The 19,909-nt window shown below is 44.1% G+C and overlaps 1 protein-coding gene across 1 annotated transcript in view; it reads left to right on the forward strand.

Annotated features, from left to right (window-relative positions):
* Positions 1 to 19,909, forward strand: part of LOC147707489 (CD109 antigen-like) — a 943,435-nt gene that overhangs the window by 897,316 nt on the left and 26,210 nt on the right. The window contains exon 31 of the mRNA XM_086926506.1: positions 2,914 to 3,070. Coding sequence (XP_086782632.1) covers positions 2,914 to 3,070 — 157 coding nt within the window. The remainder of the gene's footprint in view (positions 1 to 2,913; positions 3,071 to 19,909) is intronic.

Below are 19,909 nucleotides of genomic sequence, written 5' to 3' on the forward strand. Positions count from 1 at the left end.
GGTCAAAGAGGCAGACTCCCGGGCTCCCCGGCCTTTTATTCCCTCACTAGCCAGGCCGGTTCTACCCGGCCTGGCCTTTGATCCCCAGTCACCCGAAAGTGATTCAATCACTTCCTGGTCACTTCGGAGCCCAGGGTCCAATATATGATCAGGCGTGCCCACCGTGTCATTGTGACACGGCGAGGCGCGCCCCAACACAAAGAGCAGGTGGGGGCAGGTGCGCCCGCCATACTTGTGGCGGGGCCAATGCCGGCCCGCCTTTCTCTGCGCAGTGCACAACTATTCTACTATCTTTTCTCGTTACCCCAAAATGCCATATGACGTGGTGCAGCAGCATGCTCTTTATTTATTTACGTTGACAGGGAACAGCTCTCACACATCCTCTGTAACGTCACGTGATGCACTCTCGAAATTATTAGACGCTCGAGTCTCCAGGTTACAGTTGGGTCGCACGTTCAGGCACACTGGTGAAAACACCTGAAAATAGTCAAAATTACCTGAAATACAGTAGGAATGCTTTCATGAATTTGGAATTGCACGAACACTACTCCGCTAAAGATGTTGCGTCAAGTAGATTGTAGTGTTGGGGTCTCAGGGACATGGACTTTTTTTTAACCCATTCATGAGATAAACGTTGCCAGCAGCTCATTGTTTATTGCCAATGTTAAGTTCTCTGAAGAAACCAGATGATTCATTTTTTTGGGGGGGAATATTTTTATTTCGTTTTGCATAATAAAACAAAACATCAAACAAAGCATGAATACACAATACACAGTATAAGACATTCCATACTGGCAGTGTAGGGCGGTTATAAATTCAAGCTGGCTGTCTGGATGAGTCTGTAAATGGGTTGAAGCAGCCTGGGCGCAAAAGGAACCAAGATCACATTTACATTTCTCATGGTTGTAAACATTGGAAAGCCAACTGTATATCGTTCAAGACCATTTCCCTGGTCTTATGGACAGCAGACTCCTACTCTCTGTGACTCCCTCCACCTCCAAACCGTAGTGTTTAATCCAGGGTGTCCATATTTTCCGGAACTTCCTGGGACAGCCCGGGGCTTTATATGTCATGTGTTCCATTCGTTAAGGGAGGGTATTTGCGGGGACCCCCAGTATTTAGCAATATCCTGTTTGGCTACGACCAGCCCCAAGTTGCTAGAAACCAGTTGATTCTTGATAAGCGGCAATTATCTTTTTTAGTAAGATTCAGGTAACAGAGCCCCTTGCCAGCCACAGCAACTTTCAACATCCGACTGAGCTGGAAGCCTCAGTCCTACAGTTCTATCCTATCAAACATCTTCACATTTCAACTTGTGAGCTCATTATGAGTATACAGAACACCACACTGACCCCTCAAAGTCAACACGTCCCCTACATTTGCTTTTGTTGGAGTGGGAATAGTAAATCTGATGCCTCCAAAGTCCAACACTTTTTCTACTATTGCTTAGGTAGGATTTTAAGTATTTATTTTAATTTATTATTTTTTATATTTTTATTTCTTAATTTTAATGTTTTTATTTGTTAACATATAGTTGTGTTTTTAAATGTTATATTATGATATTTTGTAAATACAGTATTTAATTCTATTATTATTTTGCACTTCAATATCTACATTAAATTAAATATGCTAAATATAGTAACTTCGATATACTTGTTTTTTATGGCATTCTGGTCCACACAATTATTGTTTCATTGTTTTTGTAGTTTACATGCAAAGTATGTAAACACAATATTGTGATTCCTAATATTTTGTCCTACAACCCCCAATTGAGCACATAGACCTCACCTGACATTTTGCCTCTTCTTAAAGTCAGTTTAAATTATTCCGTGCCAGTATAGGGGTTTTTAAGGCAAACTTCTTTTATTTCTCATTCATTTAATAACTAGATCATACTTGATGCTGCTAGGAACTATATGGTGCACCCTTTTGGTAGTGGCACAAGTGGCTGCCTTGTGTTGCTTGCTCTGGAATGACACATGTACAAACATAAAACCGATCACTTCCAATAACATTTAATGTATTATGTTCTAATGGATTGTGAGGTGAGGCACACATTAGTCTTCCACAAATGCAGTGACCCACATAAGAAGAAAAGACACCTCCTAAAGCTGACGTTAGCCACCTAGTGTTGGACGATAACTAGATGCATACATAAGGCTCTCAATTACAGGGGATATGCAACTCTTGTTTCTTAAATATGTCTATATCAGACCTCTAGTATTGAATGGTGGTGGGCTGCATACCTGAAACTCTAAATTGTAGAGGATATGCAACCCTTCATTCTCAAATATGTCTGGTTTTCAAGAAGGTCATATTAATGTTAGCATTTAGCACCATGGTTGATTTCGGGTTGAACAGTTTCTTGAATACTTGCATATAGTTAGCACATATTTTCCTGGTTAAAACACATGACTTTGCATACAGTGAACTAAATTGAACAAAGGAAATTCACGGTCCTATTTTTTTTATTTGTTGGCAAATGTGTGAGTGATCTGACATTTATTGGAAACACTAGTACATATGTTACATTCATGCATGCGGAGAATGTTGTGCTTTGTTGTCCAAGGCTGACCCACTTCATGCAGAACACAATCTGTTGATACTATCAAAAAATGTAAACAGTTACATGTTGAACAATGCTGCTTCATCTGTCCAAATAATCATGACTATCAATGAGACAATTGCAAATCCAGTGCTGCCCCATATAGGCATCTCCAAATTTGCAAAAACTGGTCCATGACACATTTCAGAGGATTGACAACATAACTGTAAATGTACTGTTCTCAGAAGGGAAATTTGTATCAGACGAATTTATATTTGTCATGGTGCCACTAGTCTGGTGTAGACTAGTTGTACTGTATCAATGTGTACATGAACTTGAGACTATTTTTAACAAACATTTTTCCACAGTTATATACCTTCAATCTACGGAAACCAGAGTGGCATGGCATTGATGGAAGTGCAATACCTGAGTGGCTTCTCCTTGGATCCATCGAAGCCCATTCAGAATAATTTGGTTAGAAAGGTCGAGCAACAAGATGGAAAAGTAAATCTTTATTTCGATACTGTGAGTATGATTTTTACTAAGCATTCTATTTAATGGAGAGTTGTTATACAAATAGTTTCAAATTATTCAATTGACAGGTAAATGCTATTAACCGCATCGATGTGGCGCATATTTCCGCTGTGCGCTAACGCTAAACGAAAACCTATGCGTTCATGACGAGCTCAGCTCGTCATGAGCGTACGAGAGGTGTACCTCATGACGAGCTGAGCTCGTCATGAGCGTCGAAGGGGTTAAGAATTGTGTGTACTGGATCAGTGCATATTTTCAATGGAATGATTTGATTGTTTTGCTTCTGCTAGAAGCCATTGGTTTCAAAACCCGGTTATTCATTGCTATCCAGTGCTCTTATATCAGAGCAGTGAAATACAAGTTTGGCCTTTTCGAAGTCTTGATGTCAGTTCAGGTGCCACACCTTTCATATTTAATTTGCCCAGCGCCTTCTCTGCTTATAGAGCCCAGTGGAACTGATCATATTTAAAGCTCCCAGTTTCTTCTATGCAAGTGCTGGTAGCCAAGAAATAGATATTATGTGAAGTCCCTGGCAGCTGTTCCTACCATACTACTGGCTCAAATATTTCACATGCAAAGCCCCTGGTCACTTTTCTTCCATGCTGCTAGCTAGCACATTTCATATTTAAAGTGTCAAACAGCTTCTTTGCCTGTGCTGCTGTACCTTGCATCTCATATCTGTATTTCTGCTTATGCCACAGGCCAAGCATCAAGGAACATATCTTCAATGGTGGCTAGCAACCTTGGGAAGTGGTGGTGTTGGTGGTGGTGTTGGTGTTGGTGGTGGTATTGGTGGTGGTGGTGGTGGTGGTGATATTGGTGGTGAGGTATTGGTGGTGGTATTGTTATTTTGGTTTGATGATGGTATTGGTACTGGTGGTGGTATTGGTGGTGGTGGAATTGGTATTGGTGGTGGTAGTATTGGTGGTGTTTGTGGTGGTGGTGGTATTGGTGGCAATGGCATTTGTATTGGTGGTGTTGGTATTTTTGGTGGTGGTTTTATTGGTGGTGGTCGTATTGGTAGTGGTGGTATTAGTGGTGGCGGTAGTATTGGTGGTAGTGGTATTGGTGCTGGTGGTATTGGTGGTGATAGTGGCAGTGGTGGTATTGGTGGTGGTGGTGTTGGTGGTGGTGGTGATATTGGTGGTGATGGCTGTATTGGTGGTGGTATTGGTGATGGCATTAGTGGTGGTATTGGTGCTGGTGGTATTGGTATTGGTGGGGGTGGTATTGGTGGTGGTTTTGGTTGGTGGTGGTATTGGTGGTGATGGCTGAATTGGTGGTGGTATTGGTGATGGTATTGGTGGTAGTATCGGTGGTGGTATTGGTGCTGGTGGTATTGGTATTGGTGGTGGTACTGGTATTGGTGGTGGTTGTATTGGTGTTGGTATTGGTATTAATTGTATTGGTGTTGGTATTTATGGAATTGGTGGTGGTATTGGTGGTGGTGGGATTGTTATTGGTGATGGTATTGGTACTGGTGGTGGTATTGTTGGTGGTGCTATTGGTATTGGTGGTGGTGCTATTGGTATTGGTGGTGTTGGTATTGGTATTGGTGGTGTTGGTATTGGTATTAGTGGTGGTGGTATTGGTGCAGGTATTGGTGGTGATGGTATTGGGGTTGGTGGTAATATTGGTGGTAGTGGTATTATTGGTGGTGGTGGTATTGGTATTGGTGGTGGTGGTATTGGTATTGGTGGTGGTGGTGGTGGTGGTATTGGTGATGGTGGTATTGGTGCTGGTGGTATTGGTGGAGGTATTGGTGGTGGTGGTATTGGTGGTATTGGAGGTGGTGTGGGTATTGGTGGTGGTATTTGGGGTGGTATTGGTGTCAGTGGTGATGGTTGTACTGGTGGTGGTATTGGTGATGTTATTGGCGGTGGTATTGGTAATATTGGTGGTGGTGGTATTGGGGGTGGCGGTTTTGGTGGTGCTATTGGTGGTGGTTGTATTGTCAGTGGTGTTGGTGGTATTGGTGTTGGTGGTATTGGTGGTGGTGATGGCTGTATTAGTGGTGGTATTGGTGATGGCATTGCTGGTGGTATTGGTGGTGGTGGTATTATTGGTGGTGGTGGTATTGGTGGTGGTATTGGTATTGTTGGTGATAGTGGTGGTGGTGGTTTTGGTGGTATTGGGGGTAGTATTAGGGGTGTTATTGGTGGTGTTATCAATGGTGATGGTTGTGCTGGTGGTGGTATTGGTGATGTTATTGCTGGTGGTATTGGTAGTATTTGGTGCTGGTGGTATTGGTATTGGTGGTGGTGGTGGTATTAGTGGTGGTGGTATTGGTGGTGTTGGTGGTGTTATTGGCAGTGGTATTGGTTTTGGTGGTGGTATTGGCTTGGTGGTGTTCGTGGTATTGATGGTGGTGGTATTGGTGGTTGTATTGATGGTGGTGGTACCCATGGGTCCCCTTACCAGCCATGCACAGTGTGGCAGGCACCACAGGGTGCTTAATTTTCCCCAGCCAACCGTTTCTTCAATTGGAGACTATGCATTCGTATCTGGAAGCATCCGGAGTCATCTGACTCGGTTGGTCCGACTCTCCCAATCCGAGTCGATCAGAAAACATTCCCAAACAGATTCGGTCGGAGTGATTTCCAAACCACAACGGAATTGGGCCCATTGTCATTGTGAGAGGAAGACGCAGAGGAGAGACAAGCACAGGATTTTGGGACACCCCGTTAAGAAATCAACCTGGAAATGGCATGGACTAGGATGTACTTCATGAAGTAGTAAAATAAGATATTCTGTTAAATAATTATGCCCTGGGTTGACTTTCGTTAACCTGTAAATGGTGCCATATGGCGACAACTGCCCCCATGCGCTTTGTATATGCTTCTTCAAACTTCTTGGTCCGTAACATTTTCTCCTTCCAGGGGTGAATATTTGGAACCAAACTAGTTTTCCAGTTTTGCACAATGAGGGAATGAGCAATCATTAATGAGATTGAGATAAAAACTGCCAACTCCTTATTAAATTGCGATCTTTCCTTGGAGACCCCAAACAATACTAAGCTTGCCTCTGCAGCTATCCTAGTATGTAGAGCCTGGCTTGTAACTGCAAATAACTCTTCCCAGAACTGAGATAATCTCAGACATGTATAAAATGCATGAAGCATATCCTCTACACCTTTATGTTGGCAACAAAAGCACTGATCAGAAACAGTCGGATACATTTTATGGAGGGTTGCTGGGGTATAGTAAATCATCCAATGAGACAAAAAGAACATTCTCTTGAAATTTGCTGCTCTCAAAGACTTGTCTTATCTCTGAAATGGCCTGCTAATCATTATCACTTAACCTGCAGTGCGATTTTCAAGAAATGTGCACAGAGAGCAATTGCTTTGGGCTTTAACTGAATGATTTTCTAGCAGCCTATAACAATAGCCCACACCTGTCAGCTTGCCTTCTACAAGCATACGGAAAACAGGGTGGGCTCCTTGCCTTGTATCTTTTTAAGTAACTGCTAAAAAATGGGCTATCTGTCGAAAGCTTAAAAAAAGCATTACACTGATCCCTGCCCCTGGAGATGAGTTCTTCCCACGTAATGCATTTGCCCCCTAAAAAAATCACCCAACTCCTTGAAACCAGGGGAATTCCAAAACCTTGTATCCTGCTAGATATAAACATAATGACCCTCCTGCAATTTTAGATATGAGTAATCCATTGAGACCTGATAAGACTTACAAAGGGTATATATACCTAGATATAATATGAGATTTTGAAAACATCCTTGTGACTGCAAAGACACTGGAAGGTTCACAACTCGTGCAATATAAAGCAAAGGTTTGGATTTATTTTGATAGATCCTGTACCCACTGATACTTGTAAATTCCTCAGTCATGTTGAGGGTCCCCTGTACATTCTCTCTATCTGATTTAAAATAGAGAACTTCAGCAATTAACTTCAGCATGAACTTCCCCTCCACGGGTGCACTGATGCCCCAGCTACGTATCTTCCCTGCCAATGGCTCTATAAAATATATAAATTGTATCGGGGACAGGGGCCACACCTAAAATGTGCATCTATTGATGGATACTGTTCACAATAACCTTGGCCTGCACTCCTTGATATAAATTCACAGGATTAATTGTGGGGGAAACCCGATTTAATTTAAACTTAAAAACAGGGAATTCCAATTACAGAGATGGAAAGTCTTATCAGCATCAATATCAACGCACTTGTTTGATGTGAGATAAAAATATATTGCCTGCGTTAAAAAATGCGTGTTTGCTACCATAAGACGATTGGCAACTAACCCACTTTAGTTCTTATCGATTAAAAGCTGGGCTGCTGATGATCCAAGTAGCCCATTGACTCAAAGAGAGGAAGCGTGTCGCATCCGCAGCTGTTGCAGTCGCATAATGGGAGAAGCGTGTCGCCACCACAAAGGTCGCCAAAGCATCACCGGAGAAGCGTGTCTCCGTCGCAGCTGTGTGTCGTCGCATCACCGGAGAAGCATGTTACCACCGTATGGGCCGCCGTTGCATTACCGGAGAAGATTGTCGCAGGGCCTGTCGAGGCTCCAAAGTTACAGAGTTCGCCGCACGGCCGTCGGGCGTGCACGCATCGCCTTCACGTCACTGCATCGCATAAAAGACACCATCTTGTTGCATCACACAGGATCATCGCATTGAGGCACCATCTTGTCGCATCGCAACCGGAATACACCACAAGATTGTCGCATCAACTCCTCTCCTGTAAGGAACAGACGCATCGCCTACTTTGCGCAAGCACTGAGGAAAAGATGCATTGCCTCCCTTGAAGCAAGGAACCAACGCATTATTCTCCCTGCAAACCTTTTGTTTATCTTGCGTTATGCATCCTAAGGTACTTTGTGAGAAACGTGTTGCATTTACCATCATCTTTGAACTAAGTTATTTCTGTTGTTTGGGTCTTGTGTTAAGTCAATATAAAGAATACTTATTTTTATAAAACCTTTGTTGTGTCCATCTGTAGTGTTTTCACTGTATTACTGCATGTGTTCACAAATGTTTTACATACTGCCTCTGAGGTAAGCCTTCCTGCTCGTGCCAAGCTACCACAGGGTTGAGCAGGGGTTATTTTATGAGTGTAGCCCCCTTACTCTGACTAGAAGCAAGGGTACCTATTTGGACAAAGGTGCAAGCCATTGCCAACTAGAGACTCCCAGTTCTAACAATTTTCAAACATTGAATGTTAAAATGTTAAGGCAATCGCATGCCTGCAATTTAGATCCTTTCTTATTTCCATGGGCGTCCGCAGGGGGGGCAAGGAGGGGCGCTTGCCCCCCCCTGGAGCGACCCTCCTTGCCCCCCTTGCAGACGCCCATGAAAACCGTGACTACAAGACGGGGTTCTCACTCTCTTTCATCTCCTTTCTTTTATTTGCTTCCCTGTGAAATGGATCCAAAAAAGAAAGATGCTTTTGCTGGAAATGTAGTATTTTTCTGACATTTTAATTCCAAAGTGCAGCATTGGGAATAAAAGGCTAAAAATATGAAAAATAGATAAATAAGGACATAAAGTGAGACAGAGTGGTAGCAAACAGGCCAAACTGATTTTATTCACACTGAAACACATTAGCACCACATTTACAGAGTTTGCCAATGAAGCGCTATTTTTGTTTTCTTGTCTTTGTTTTCCCTGGACTTGGAACTAGTGCACCAATCCTGGGGGTACCAAAATGAGTGGATTGGAAAACAAAATGTGTGCTGCGGCTCTGCGTCCTGGGATGTGGTCTTTTTACCATACTGCTTACATTTTGTAAGGACATAAGCAATGGCCATTGAAATGGGTCTATTCAAGGCCCTGACGTCGTGTCCTTAACTTTTCAGGCAAAAGCAGTCACTGATTTCCGAATAGTGAGTGTAAAAGCATTAAGGTAACCATGTTGTTCCTGCTTACATTTCCTATGGTTTGCTAAATTTTGCATTCCCTATAAGTGTTTGCTTCTTCCAGGATGTTGTCCGTTTTTTTTGTAGGCCGCATATTGATCTTAACTAGTGCGTAATTTAAATTGCGCATCCAGGTGTTTATAGCGGGCAACAATTGGGTTGTAGTTGAAAACAGTGGGAGGTTTTCCCAGTGGGGCAGTACGGTGTTCAGTGGGGGAGAGGATGTGGCACTATGGTCAGAGCTGCTGAATTTGGAACTGGGAACCAGGTTCAGCCTTAATAACCAGCCCACCAGACCACTCCCCTGCGAGAGCACAATCACATGCTAGACCTTAGAGGGCTTCGCAACACCTTAGAAGTCCTGGTGTCTTTCGCACAAGCAGGTGGACCCTAGCATGACAAGTGTAGGTTAACCTTCAAGGCTTGCCCACCACTATCCATAGTGAAGTTCACCTCCAGTCTTGCGGGCAGGCCTATGAAGCAGCCCACCCTAGAATAAAAGTCACTGAGGTCACAGGACCCTTGAGAATGGCCAGCTCTAGGGCGGTGCAACCAGTGTGACCGCGCCGGGTGCTGACTTTAGGTGAAGGCATCATGTTTGCAAGTATATTATGGTTTTAAAAACGCTTGCTACCTCCTTCCTGGCTTCCAGCAATTTTCGGCAACAATAAAAATGTCATGATGACTCTGGTGATTAATGTTCTTCCTAGAGAGAGATCAGAATTTTGTCTAGTGGAAGTTTTGACTCATGGAAAGGTAGCTCAGATGGTTAATGTACCGGCTGCAAAGAACATGCGCCATGCAGATCACAAAGTGCACATAATATAAATACGTCAGTGGGCTACAGCCTTTATCAGAGAGATCCTTTTATTACTTGCAGTTTATAAGTTAAAATCCTAACTTAGAGCAGTGAGCTATTAACTGTCATCTAAGAGCTGCATACAAACTGCAAGGTATAAATTTGAGCGTTATGTCCCCCCCCACCCCGTCCCCCAGTCTTTGATTATCCTAATGTCCCAAAAAGTGTTCTTTTGGACAGAAATCAATTCTGATTATTAAGGAGAACCCGCAACCATGGTATTACATTTTAAATTCCGGGTATTGTGTTTCTCGAGACCAATCACTATAAAACTATACGGGCTACTAGTATGTTTGTCATGTGACTCCTACACCTTGTAGTCCTTAGTCTTATGTAACATTTTCTATACAGTGATTTACACACATATTGATTGTCTCTGTGTAATGTGTGTGATGTAAAGTGCTCTGACACCCTACAATGGTATGAGTGGTGCTGTAAATCAAATTAAATGCATCTGAGAGAGTGGTAATGGAGACTTGGGGGGCACAGTTAAAGGGTGGTAGTGAGGGAATCCATGGCAGAGGTGGTCATTGGGGGGCACTAACAAACATTAATGCACAGGACACCACCAGTGCTATGGCTGGCCCTGCCCTTGAGGCCAGTCTGCCTCACCCAAAGGTACCTCCATTGGCCTTGTTTCAGCAGCAGTAGCTGCAACTCACCAGGGATTGGCAATGTAGGATTTTCACACACCAAACTAAGTTTGCAAACTTCACAGTCTCCCTGCTTCATTCACAAGCACTTTTAACAGGTGCTGCCTGCTGTGGGGCCACTGGAATTAATTATGCAGCAAAGGATGACAACAAAATGCCTTAGTGTTGACTAAATTATGCATTAAATAAAAGGCTGCAGCGTAATGCAGTATATTTTCGGATATTTTATTATTTTGACGTGTGTACACATGCTAAGTCTCTGGAAAGACTTTGCCTTAAAGTGTACCAGTGTAACATACAAACGCAGCAGTGAGAAAGGTGATCAGTCAACCTTTACAATAGGCCATCCACTCCGCAGCAACACAAGTCACATTTTATATTAACTTTTGATATGTTCGAGCTACAAACAATTTATTAGTTTAAATGGTCAGATCATGCAGCAGATCTTGCATTATGAGGCAAATATGACAGACCCATAATTTTAGAGAAAACATTTGCAAACTAGGATATTTTCCCATTCATGTTTGAACTGCTGTTGTTGAAAAAGGGTGAAGTGCTGATGACAGAAACTCCATGGCTCGGAGACAAAGTGCTTCTGTTTCCACATTTTATCATATTATGCACATTCTGTGATTAGAAGCATATCCCACTTTGTGAATATATTTTAATGTCAATAACTCATTATAACCTTAAATAATCATGTGTATCCATTAGTTGATTAAACTGGGCAGTGAAATGCCAAACAAATACTAAAAATTGGGATGTCTGCGCATTCTGGCCACATCTCTGGCTCCACCCAAAGGTCCAATCCTTGGGTTATTCCCGCCCTTTGATTCTCCGCCCACTGTTCTCCTACTTTTTTCCCCCCACTTTGACCACTGTGTAAGACTCAGCATCCCTGGACCTGTGATGTGCCACCACTGCAGGCGCCGCATGTGCCACACATTTACGGTGCCGGGCTTCCACATATGGGAGCTGGCCATTAATGTATCCCTAAACGTGGGCACGTTGTCAGTTGGACATTGACTACACGTAGAGGGACTCTAAGTTTCTTTTAAAAAATATAGCTCACATTTGGACCTATACATTTTATTTTGTATACATTAATTGAATGTGTGTAAAATTTAGAAATGCCCAGGGAATTCTAGTAAAGGGAGCACCCATTGGCGAATCACTAGCGTGTGTGATTGATGCATCATTTATTACTAACTTTGACGTTGTGCTTTAACTTTGGATAAAAGTTATCATGAATTCTAGCACCAAGAAGCCAATGTTGGTAAATATGTGTGCTACAAATAATCCCTAAGATACACTGTGCATACAGTATATTTAATTTGGTGCTTTAATCATAGGCTGTTTTAAAGTATTCTGATAAAAATAGAATCGTGCTAAAGACAGCCTTGATTGGTGTTGGATCGAGGACCCAGAAGTCTGCACACCTAGCAGACGGAGATAAAGCACCTTGTCAGAAAGTTTAGCGTTTTCCCTACAGGTGGTGTTTGTTGTCCCGTTGCAGGGTCAGTCACATGTCCTGAATTCCTGGCATTTAATTGAGTCTATCCTAGTTCTGCGCCCCACTGTTTCTTGTGCCCCACCTGGCACACATCATGTCGGAGGATGGTGATGACGTTAACATTTTGCCCCCCCCTGGAAAAATTTCTGCGGACGCCCATGCTTATTTCACGTTTTACTTAATCTTGCATTCCCCAAGAGCGTTAGCTATTTCATCATGTTGTGTTTTTGTATTATTTTGAACATCTTAGTATTCTTGTATAGTTCATACTTTGAGTTGTGCCAGGCGTTTATGAGGGGCATTGATTGAGAGCTCTGGTGCTGAGGCTGAAGGCAAAGCAAAATGCTTGTCAGTGGTTTTCAGGGCCGGACTGGCCATAGCGGGCACCGGGCAATCCCCCTGTGCGCCGCACGGGTGGGGGGGGGGCAGACTGGGGCCGCTGGGGGCCGGTTTTGTTACAGGGCCATTTTTGCAGCATAGCTACAAAATCGGCCCTGTAACAACATCGACCGAAAACCGGCCATGGCAAAGAGCTCAGCCGCACCCACAACCCCCAGGGGGAGGGGGTGGCCGGCCGAGCACTTTGCCAGGGCCGGTTTTGGTTCTCAGTCCGGCCCTGGTGGGTTTGCCCCTCTGTAGAGCACACATGTCTTCTAGCTGCAATTGAAATTATATGAAAATGTGTGTGAAGAGGGAACACAGATGTCAAAATATTTTCACGGCAAAAGGAAATTAAGTGCCTAAATAGGAGTGAATGCAGTATTTGTTTGGAAGTGGCGATGTCAGGGAAATACGAGGAATTGCATTCGGGGAAGAGTGAAAGAGGATGCTAAAAAGGAAAGAGAGGTGGTTGAAGGTGGATGAGATGTGCAGAGAAAAAGGGCATACATATCTGGCATAAAGAGCACATAAATGAAGACCAAACATCATTACACAGACCTCAATACTTTTTAATTCACAGGCTCACAATTTCAGAAGTGAAACATTTCCACTATTAATTAGTTATAACAAATCATTTTTGTTACTCATTTACCATAAATAGCTAACAACAATTTACAATGCCAGTCATACTGACAGGTTTTGGGTGCATTTCAGTTGTTGTGTTATATATCTGGATGCAGTTTCATCTCAGAGAGAAACCAAAATAGTGGTCAAGTGGCACACTATGGAAATCAGAAATTTATTTTAGATGTTCCCTATTAGAGAGCCTCCAGTATTTTCATCTCACTTAAAAACCATATATTTCTATATAACTGATTGCAGGCAGCACCTGTGGGTGCTTTCGGAAGCCTGGTTAAAGCATATAGGGCCATATGTATGAAGGCAATTTTGCGATCACAAACGCCAAATTCTGCGAATTTCGGCATTTGCGATCGCAAAACAGCAGTGTAATATATATGACACAAAACACTCTGCGCAAAATAAGGAATCACAAATTTTGCGATACCCTATTTTGCGATTGCATTTAAGGAATCGCAAATTGCAATACCTTAAATGCAATGTAAGACTCACAGAAAAAGTGCAATTTGGACTTAAGGAATCGTAAATTACTACCAACTTCAAGTTGGTGGTAATTTGTGATTTCTTTGGTAAATGCACTTTTATGCATTTTCAAAGTGCCATGTGACTCAGATACATGCCCTTAGGTCATATACGTGCGCCACATCTGCACCCATGCCCATTTCAGGGGTGCAACAGGGTGTCCTTTGACGCCCTGGCACCCTTAAAATTGCATTTGCAATTTGCGATTCTCTAATTGGGAATCGCAAATTGAGAATGTATTTCCATTCATTCCTATGGGCCTCTAGGCCCACAGGAATGAATGGGGAGATATTCCTTAATTGCGAATCACAATTTGCAATTCGCAATTAATGAATATGTAGGATTTGCAAAATGGATTAGGATTTGTCCTAGAATTACTTGCAGTGTTTCCCCCATCTGACTAGTGTTCAGTGATGTTCTTGGAGGCTGTCTACCACAAGTGAAATCTACCTCTCTGACTTGAGCTACGCGCTCAAGAACTGGGCAGACTGAAGCGTAAGAACTCCTGGGCATGGTGAGATTTCTTGTATAGAGTTGTCTTCCTGAGACCCCTGAAGTGCTCGGGTAATATAGGAGGCTAGGGGAATCAGTTCCTTCATTCTCTCCTCAGCTTCCATGAGTGTTTGAGGTGCCTTGCATTCCACCAATGAAGATTTTCCACCAGTAAGATAAAATAACGGATAAGGGGATTTATCACTAAAGAAAAAAGCATGTGTGAGGACCTGTTTGCACATAGATGAAATATCCTGGAATGGCTAAGAATTGATTTCCACAGGAGAATCCATCCCCTGAGCTAGTGTAGCATTGAGTGGAAGACTTATCCTCTGAAACACTTGAATTGGTTACTAACCTGCAGTCACCCGTTCTTCTGCTTACAAGACATCATCGTTTAGCCTGTGCACCAGTTTCATACTCTTGGAGCCGCCTAACCCAAGCTGATTGTGGCAGACCTTTGCAAGTTTTGTGGCTTTTGAAGCTTTTGCAGGGATACAAGGTTATCCCACAGCCTCCCGAACGGAGTGCCGCTTCTTCAAGATTTGAGTTGGGTGGATGTTTATTAATCTAATTATTCAGTCAAGTGTCACACTATGGAAATCAGAAATGTATTCCCTTGATAGCACGTAAAGGTTTCCACCCCCCCATGCAAAACATGAGGTCCAATCCGTGCTCTGCACCTTCAAACTATTTATGCACCTACTGGTGCTCCTTCTGAACCGTGGGGATATTTCTTGTAGGATGCAGTGATATACTGTCCATTTAATAATGCAAGCTAGCACCAACTAGGTCTCTAGGTGGCTGCAACAGCTTGAGGGATGCTGCTGGAGCATCGAAAGGCATAGGGGTCGGGCAGCAGCAAGCCATACCAGCACATAGGAGGGCCACCTCCGCCACCACCCGAACCCCTACCCACCTCAGGGAGCCCTAACGTGCTCACCCAAGGTTACCAGAATCTGCTCCCTACTTTGCTGGGGAGGCTCAAAGCGCAATACCTCCTCACCTTAGCACCATGCTGCACCACTCGTACCATGTCTTTACAGGTACATGATGCCTCGGATGCTTCCTCTGCTGCAACAATGCTAGAGGCCCGTTCCATGCTGTGTAGCAGCTTGAGGAACAGTCTGGTCTGTAGCACCACCACCTCATACATCTGAACTGCAGCCCAAACTTCAGTTGCGCAGGGAGAAGCTTTGTACCACCTGAAACAAACTTCCATTCAGCAGCGAGGAGGCAGCCCCTGAAAGCTGCTCTCTAGGTGCGGATTACGAAGGAAGCTCTACCATCCTTAACCAAATGTAATGGTCTTTCATCCAATATGCCAGGAACTACCTCCAATTTCAGTACACCAGGATTTTGCCACTGATCCCCCTTAGATCATAAAATTGTCCCCAGTATGTTATTGCTGGCATTTTTGCAAGGATGTCTGTTATATCAAGCATTTCCTTCAGAATGCTAGTGCTGGCATTTCGCCATGGGTTTCCCATATACCAAGTTTTACCTCTAGTATACCAGTACCAGCAAGTACCCTAGTATGCCAATAGTAGCATTGTTTTGCATGTGCTGTCATGCTAAAAATTACCTACACTGTGGCAGGGCCAACATTTTGCATTGGTGTCTCTGTAAGCCAATAATTACCTTCGGAATGGCAAGGACAACTGCAGACTCGCAAGAACAACATCACATTTTCACTCACTCAGGCTTACTTACATTCACTCACTCATTCTCATTCACTCTTACTCTTCTCTCACACATTCACCCTCACTAACCTGCATTACTTACTCACCCGCATTCCCACTCACCTGCACTCACTCTTAATCTCGCTCACTTATTCTTACTAAGTCACATTCATTTAACTCTGGTGTTCTTTCTCATGCTGACTACAACTCACTCTTATTATTTTCACCAACTCACGCTCACTTATTCTCACTCAGTTACACTCATTATCATTCACAGTCACTAATTCTCACTCTTGTTCAATCTCAAACTTCATCACACTAATTCTCCAAATCATTCTCACTTGCTCTCATTCTCAATTACACTCTCTAATTTTCGTTTGCACTATGTCAATAGATCTTACTCATTGCACTGACTCTGCTTCTCTCATTCTTAAATATTTACTCTGTCATTCATGCTCACTTTCATTCTCTCTCCCATTAGACACACAGATATTCTCACCCATACTCATGCTCTCTCTCTCTCACAAACACACACTCTTGCTCACATGTACGTATACACCATTTCAAAGCATTTTTTACATACAGTTCTGTCTGCGTAGGTCCGGTTTGGACTCCTGCTATGAAGATTGTTATAGCTCACTATCCTACAGGCGCTGAGCAGGTGTGAGTCTAGCCAAATCTGGGACTATTTGAAAAGCCAGGTGTTCAGCTTCTTGCAGAATTCAAGAAGGAAGAAGGGGGCTCTTATGTGTAGTGGCTGGTCGTTTAACGCTTAAGTAGCCATGTCTGATCTGGTTTTCCATATGCGTGGGACGAGTGCAAGTAGGAGTCGAGCGAGCGGAGGTGTAAAAGCAGATGCTATAGTTGAGGTATGCTTTGCCAGTGTTATGTTATGCCTTGAAAGTGTGGGTGAGGTGTTTGAATTGTGCTCATTTGTCCATGACAATCCAATGGAGCTCATTTAGATGTGGTGTGATGAGAGTCTGGCATGGGAGGTTGAGAGTGATCCTGGCTGCGGAGTTCTGAATGGTCTGCAGTCTTCTGGTGAGTTTTTAATTAATGCCAGCATAAGGGGTATTCCTGTGGTCAAGCTTGCTTGTGATGAGGGTGTGCATGACAGTTTACCAGGTGCCGATTGGGAGCAATTGGAAAATCATCCTCAGCATCTTCAATGTATGGAAGCATGAGGTGTTGTCTTAGGCAGTCATGTTGAGTTTGCTGTCAATGATGATCCCGAGTTTCTCGGCTTGGGTGGTGGAAGTAGACTCAGGTCCTAGCTTGTTTGGCCATCAGGTGTAGTGCTCTTACCAAAAGATCACCATTGTGGTTATGGGAGTGTTCAGCATCAGATACCTGGTCTTCATTCAGTGTGCAATTCAGTTATGCAGGCATTGAACTGAATCTGGGTACTGTGCAACTTGTACATGAGGGAGAGAATGCATTGAGCGTTATCAGTGTAGGGGAGGACATTGATGTCATGAGAGCGGATGATGTTAGCTAGAGGTATCATGTAGGTATCGAAGAGGCTTTGGCTCAGAGAGGGTCTTGATAAACTCTGCGGATGAAGAGGTGGTCATTCAAGGTGAACTGTGCCAAAGTTGGGTCTTTCTAGTTAGGAAGGAGCAAATCTATCAGAGTGTGTGTCCTTGGATTCTGGTGTCATGTAGGTGTTAGATGAGGATGAGGTGTGAAACCTCGTCAAATGGTTCAGAGAGGTCTAGAAGGATGAGGGCCGCTGTGTCTCCTCTGTCCAGAGCCATGTGAATGTCATCCTTGGCAGCAATGAGGGCAGTTTCTGAACTATGGTCGAGTCTGAAACCAGATTGAGTGGTGTTGAGGAGTTAGTGCTCATGAGGTATTAGTGAGCTGTCTGTTGCTGATTTTCTCTAAGACATTAGTCAGGTATGGTAGAAGGAAGATAGGCCAGTAATTGGTGAGTGTTGAAGTGTCCGTGGAGGGTTTCTTTAGCAATGGGAGGACAGTAGCGCGTTTCAGAATGTCTGGGAAGGTTGTGAAAAAGGGAAAAGGTGTTCAGAATGGGTGTGGGAGAGATGCTGATGCATTACAGTGCTTTGGACTAGCTGTGGTTGGGCAATGGTCAGATGGGGCTCATGAATGGATGGACTCAATGGTGGGGAAGGTGTCACGATTGCCGGCGTTAAGACTGGGAAGATGGCAGCTAAAGAATGCGCATGTGTGAGAAAGCCAGGCAAGCTTAAAGCCTGACTCTCCTCTGACAACAGCGCTTCACTTTCTAGTTTCTAGTCACTTCCGGTCGTCCTCACTTCCGGTTACCGCTACGACCCCTTCACTCCCTAAGTCGGGTCTTTGCTGCTGTATGTTCTCGCAGAGTATCGGAAGCCCGTTTCCTGTTTGTGGAATTGCTTTTCGCTTCTCCAGGACTCCCGACCCTGTCGCCCCTGTGCCCTTGGGACTCAGCACTTTCTTCTTTCAGTCGCGCTGGTTGGAGCGGACACTTCTCCATTTACCCGACTTGGACTGGGACACTCCTAAAGTCCCTTCTTCCCATCAGCCACCTGGACTTCTGAGGCTTTATTCTGGTTGGCGGGCCGGACATTTGGTTCATCGTTTCGTTGACTGGCCGGACATTTGTCTCCTATTCCGCTGGTCAACCGGACGTCTGGGCAGTTTTGTTCCGCCTTCCAGCTGGGTTTCTCTAACCTCTATTCCCGTCGGCCTCCTGTATTCTGGAAGCAGTTTCAGACCATGGATACGGTAGTGGAGAAGCGTGGCTCAATGGTTAGAGCGGCAGACCCTGATGCAGAGGTCTGGCCCAGGACCAGGGTTCAATTCCTGCCTAGCCGGCTCTTGGACTCAATTTCCACGGACCTGATAATTCTTGCCTCAGTGCCTAGTCTAATCATGGGTCCCACTCTGTGACTCTGGGCAATAGCTTGCTTAATCTCCACAACAGCCCCAGCAGCACTTGGATGCCTGGCTTCACCTTGGGGGTGCCCAGGAGTGGACATTTCAGAGGAAAGCCAGGAAGGGTTCCACAGTGGTATGAATACAGCGCTACGAGACCTCTGGGTAGAAGTGCGCTATATAAATACAAACACATTTACATTTACATTTACCAGCGCTATTGTGCCGCATTTTGTGTTATTTCCTTATGAACTTTATTTTTTAATGTTGTTTAAGACTTTCCCAAACATGCCAAGAATGTTTTTCCATACCTGAATGTTCTGAATATTATCAGTCGCATATTGACTCTGACATAGTATTTCAAGCCACAAGAGATTAATGTTTTCCTGATATTTGTGCTAGCACAGGTGGGCTATTTATTTGCAACACTAATTATATACTGAAAAGTAACACACTAGAAGGGCTCACAACTTTATTTTTCTTTCCAAACAGTCAGACAATTGCGCAGCACTAAACCTTTTTAACTTCAGTTCTAAATTTGAAAAGTGATTAGTAAGGAAATTACAAAATAATCCTTTGAGTATAGTTCATATAGCATTTAGATTATCTTTTAACCTATTGTCCCTATCTTTCAGCTGTTTTGAACAAGAAGTCCTGTGGAGTCTCTTTACATTGAGGGATCTCTTCCCTATTTTTCCTTGTTTTGTTTCCCTTCTTCGCCTGGATTACCATTGTTGATTGGCAATCACCATTCCCAATAGGTGACAGCTTCAAAGCCACGACTGCACCGACGACCACCACCACCACGGCACGCACCAACCATCTACTCTCCTGGACAAGCTTCAACCACAAGGACACCAGCGAGACCATGAAGACCATGCACTCTGGCTCACCGCTAGACCCATGCCCCCACCACATCTTCAACAAAGCCAGCGCATCCATCGCACCCCATCTCAGCAAGGCCATCAACATCTCCTTCGAGACAGCAACCTTTCTGGAAAGCTGGAAACACGTCTAGATCAACGCCTTACTCAAGAAACCAAAGGCAGACCCAAAGGACCTCAAGAACTTCCGGACCACCTCCCTGCTCCCTTTTCCGGCTAAGGTCACCGAGAAAATCGTCAACAAACAGCTGACCCGCTACCTCGAAGACAACAACATCCTGGACCCATCCCAGTCCGGTTTCTGCAGCAACCACAGCACCGAGACTGCCCTCAGCGCCGCCACAGATGACAACAGGACCCTACTAGACAACGGAGAAACAGCAGCCCTCATCCTCCTGGACCGGTCAGCCACCTTCGACACGGTCTGCCACCGCATCCTACG

The sequence above is a fragment of the Lissotriton vulgaris genome, chromosome 6 (assembly GCF_964263255.1).
Source record: "Lissotriton vulgaris chromosome 6, aLisVul1.2, whole genome shotgun sequence".
Lineage (NCBI taxonomy): Eukaryota > Metazoa > Chordata > Amphibia > Caudata > Salamandridae > Lissotriton > Lissotriton vulgaris.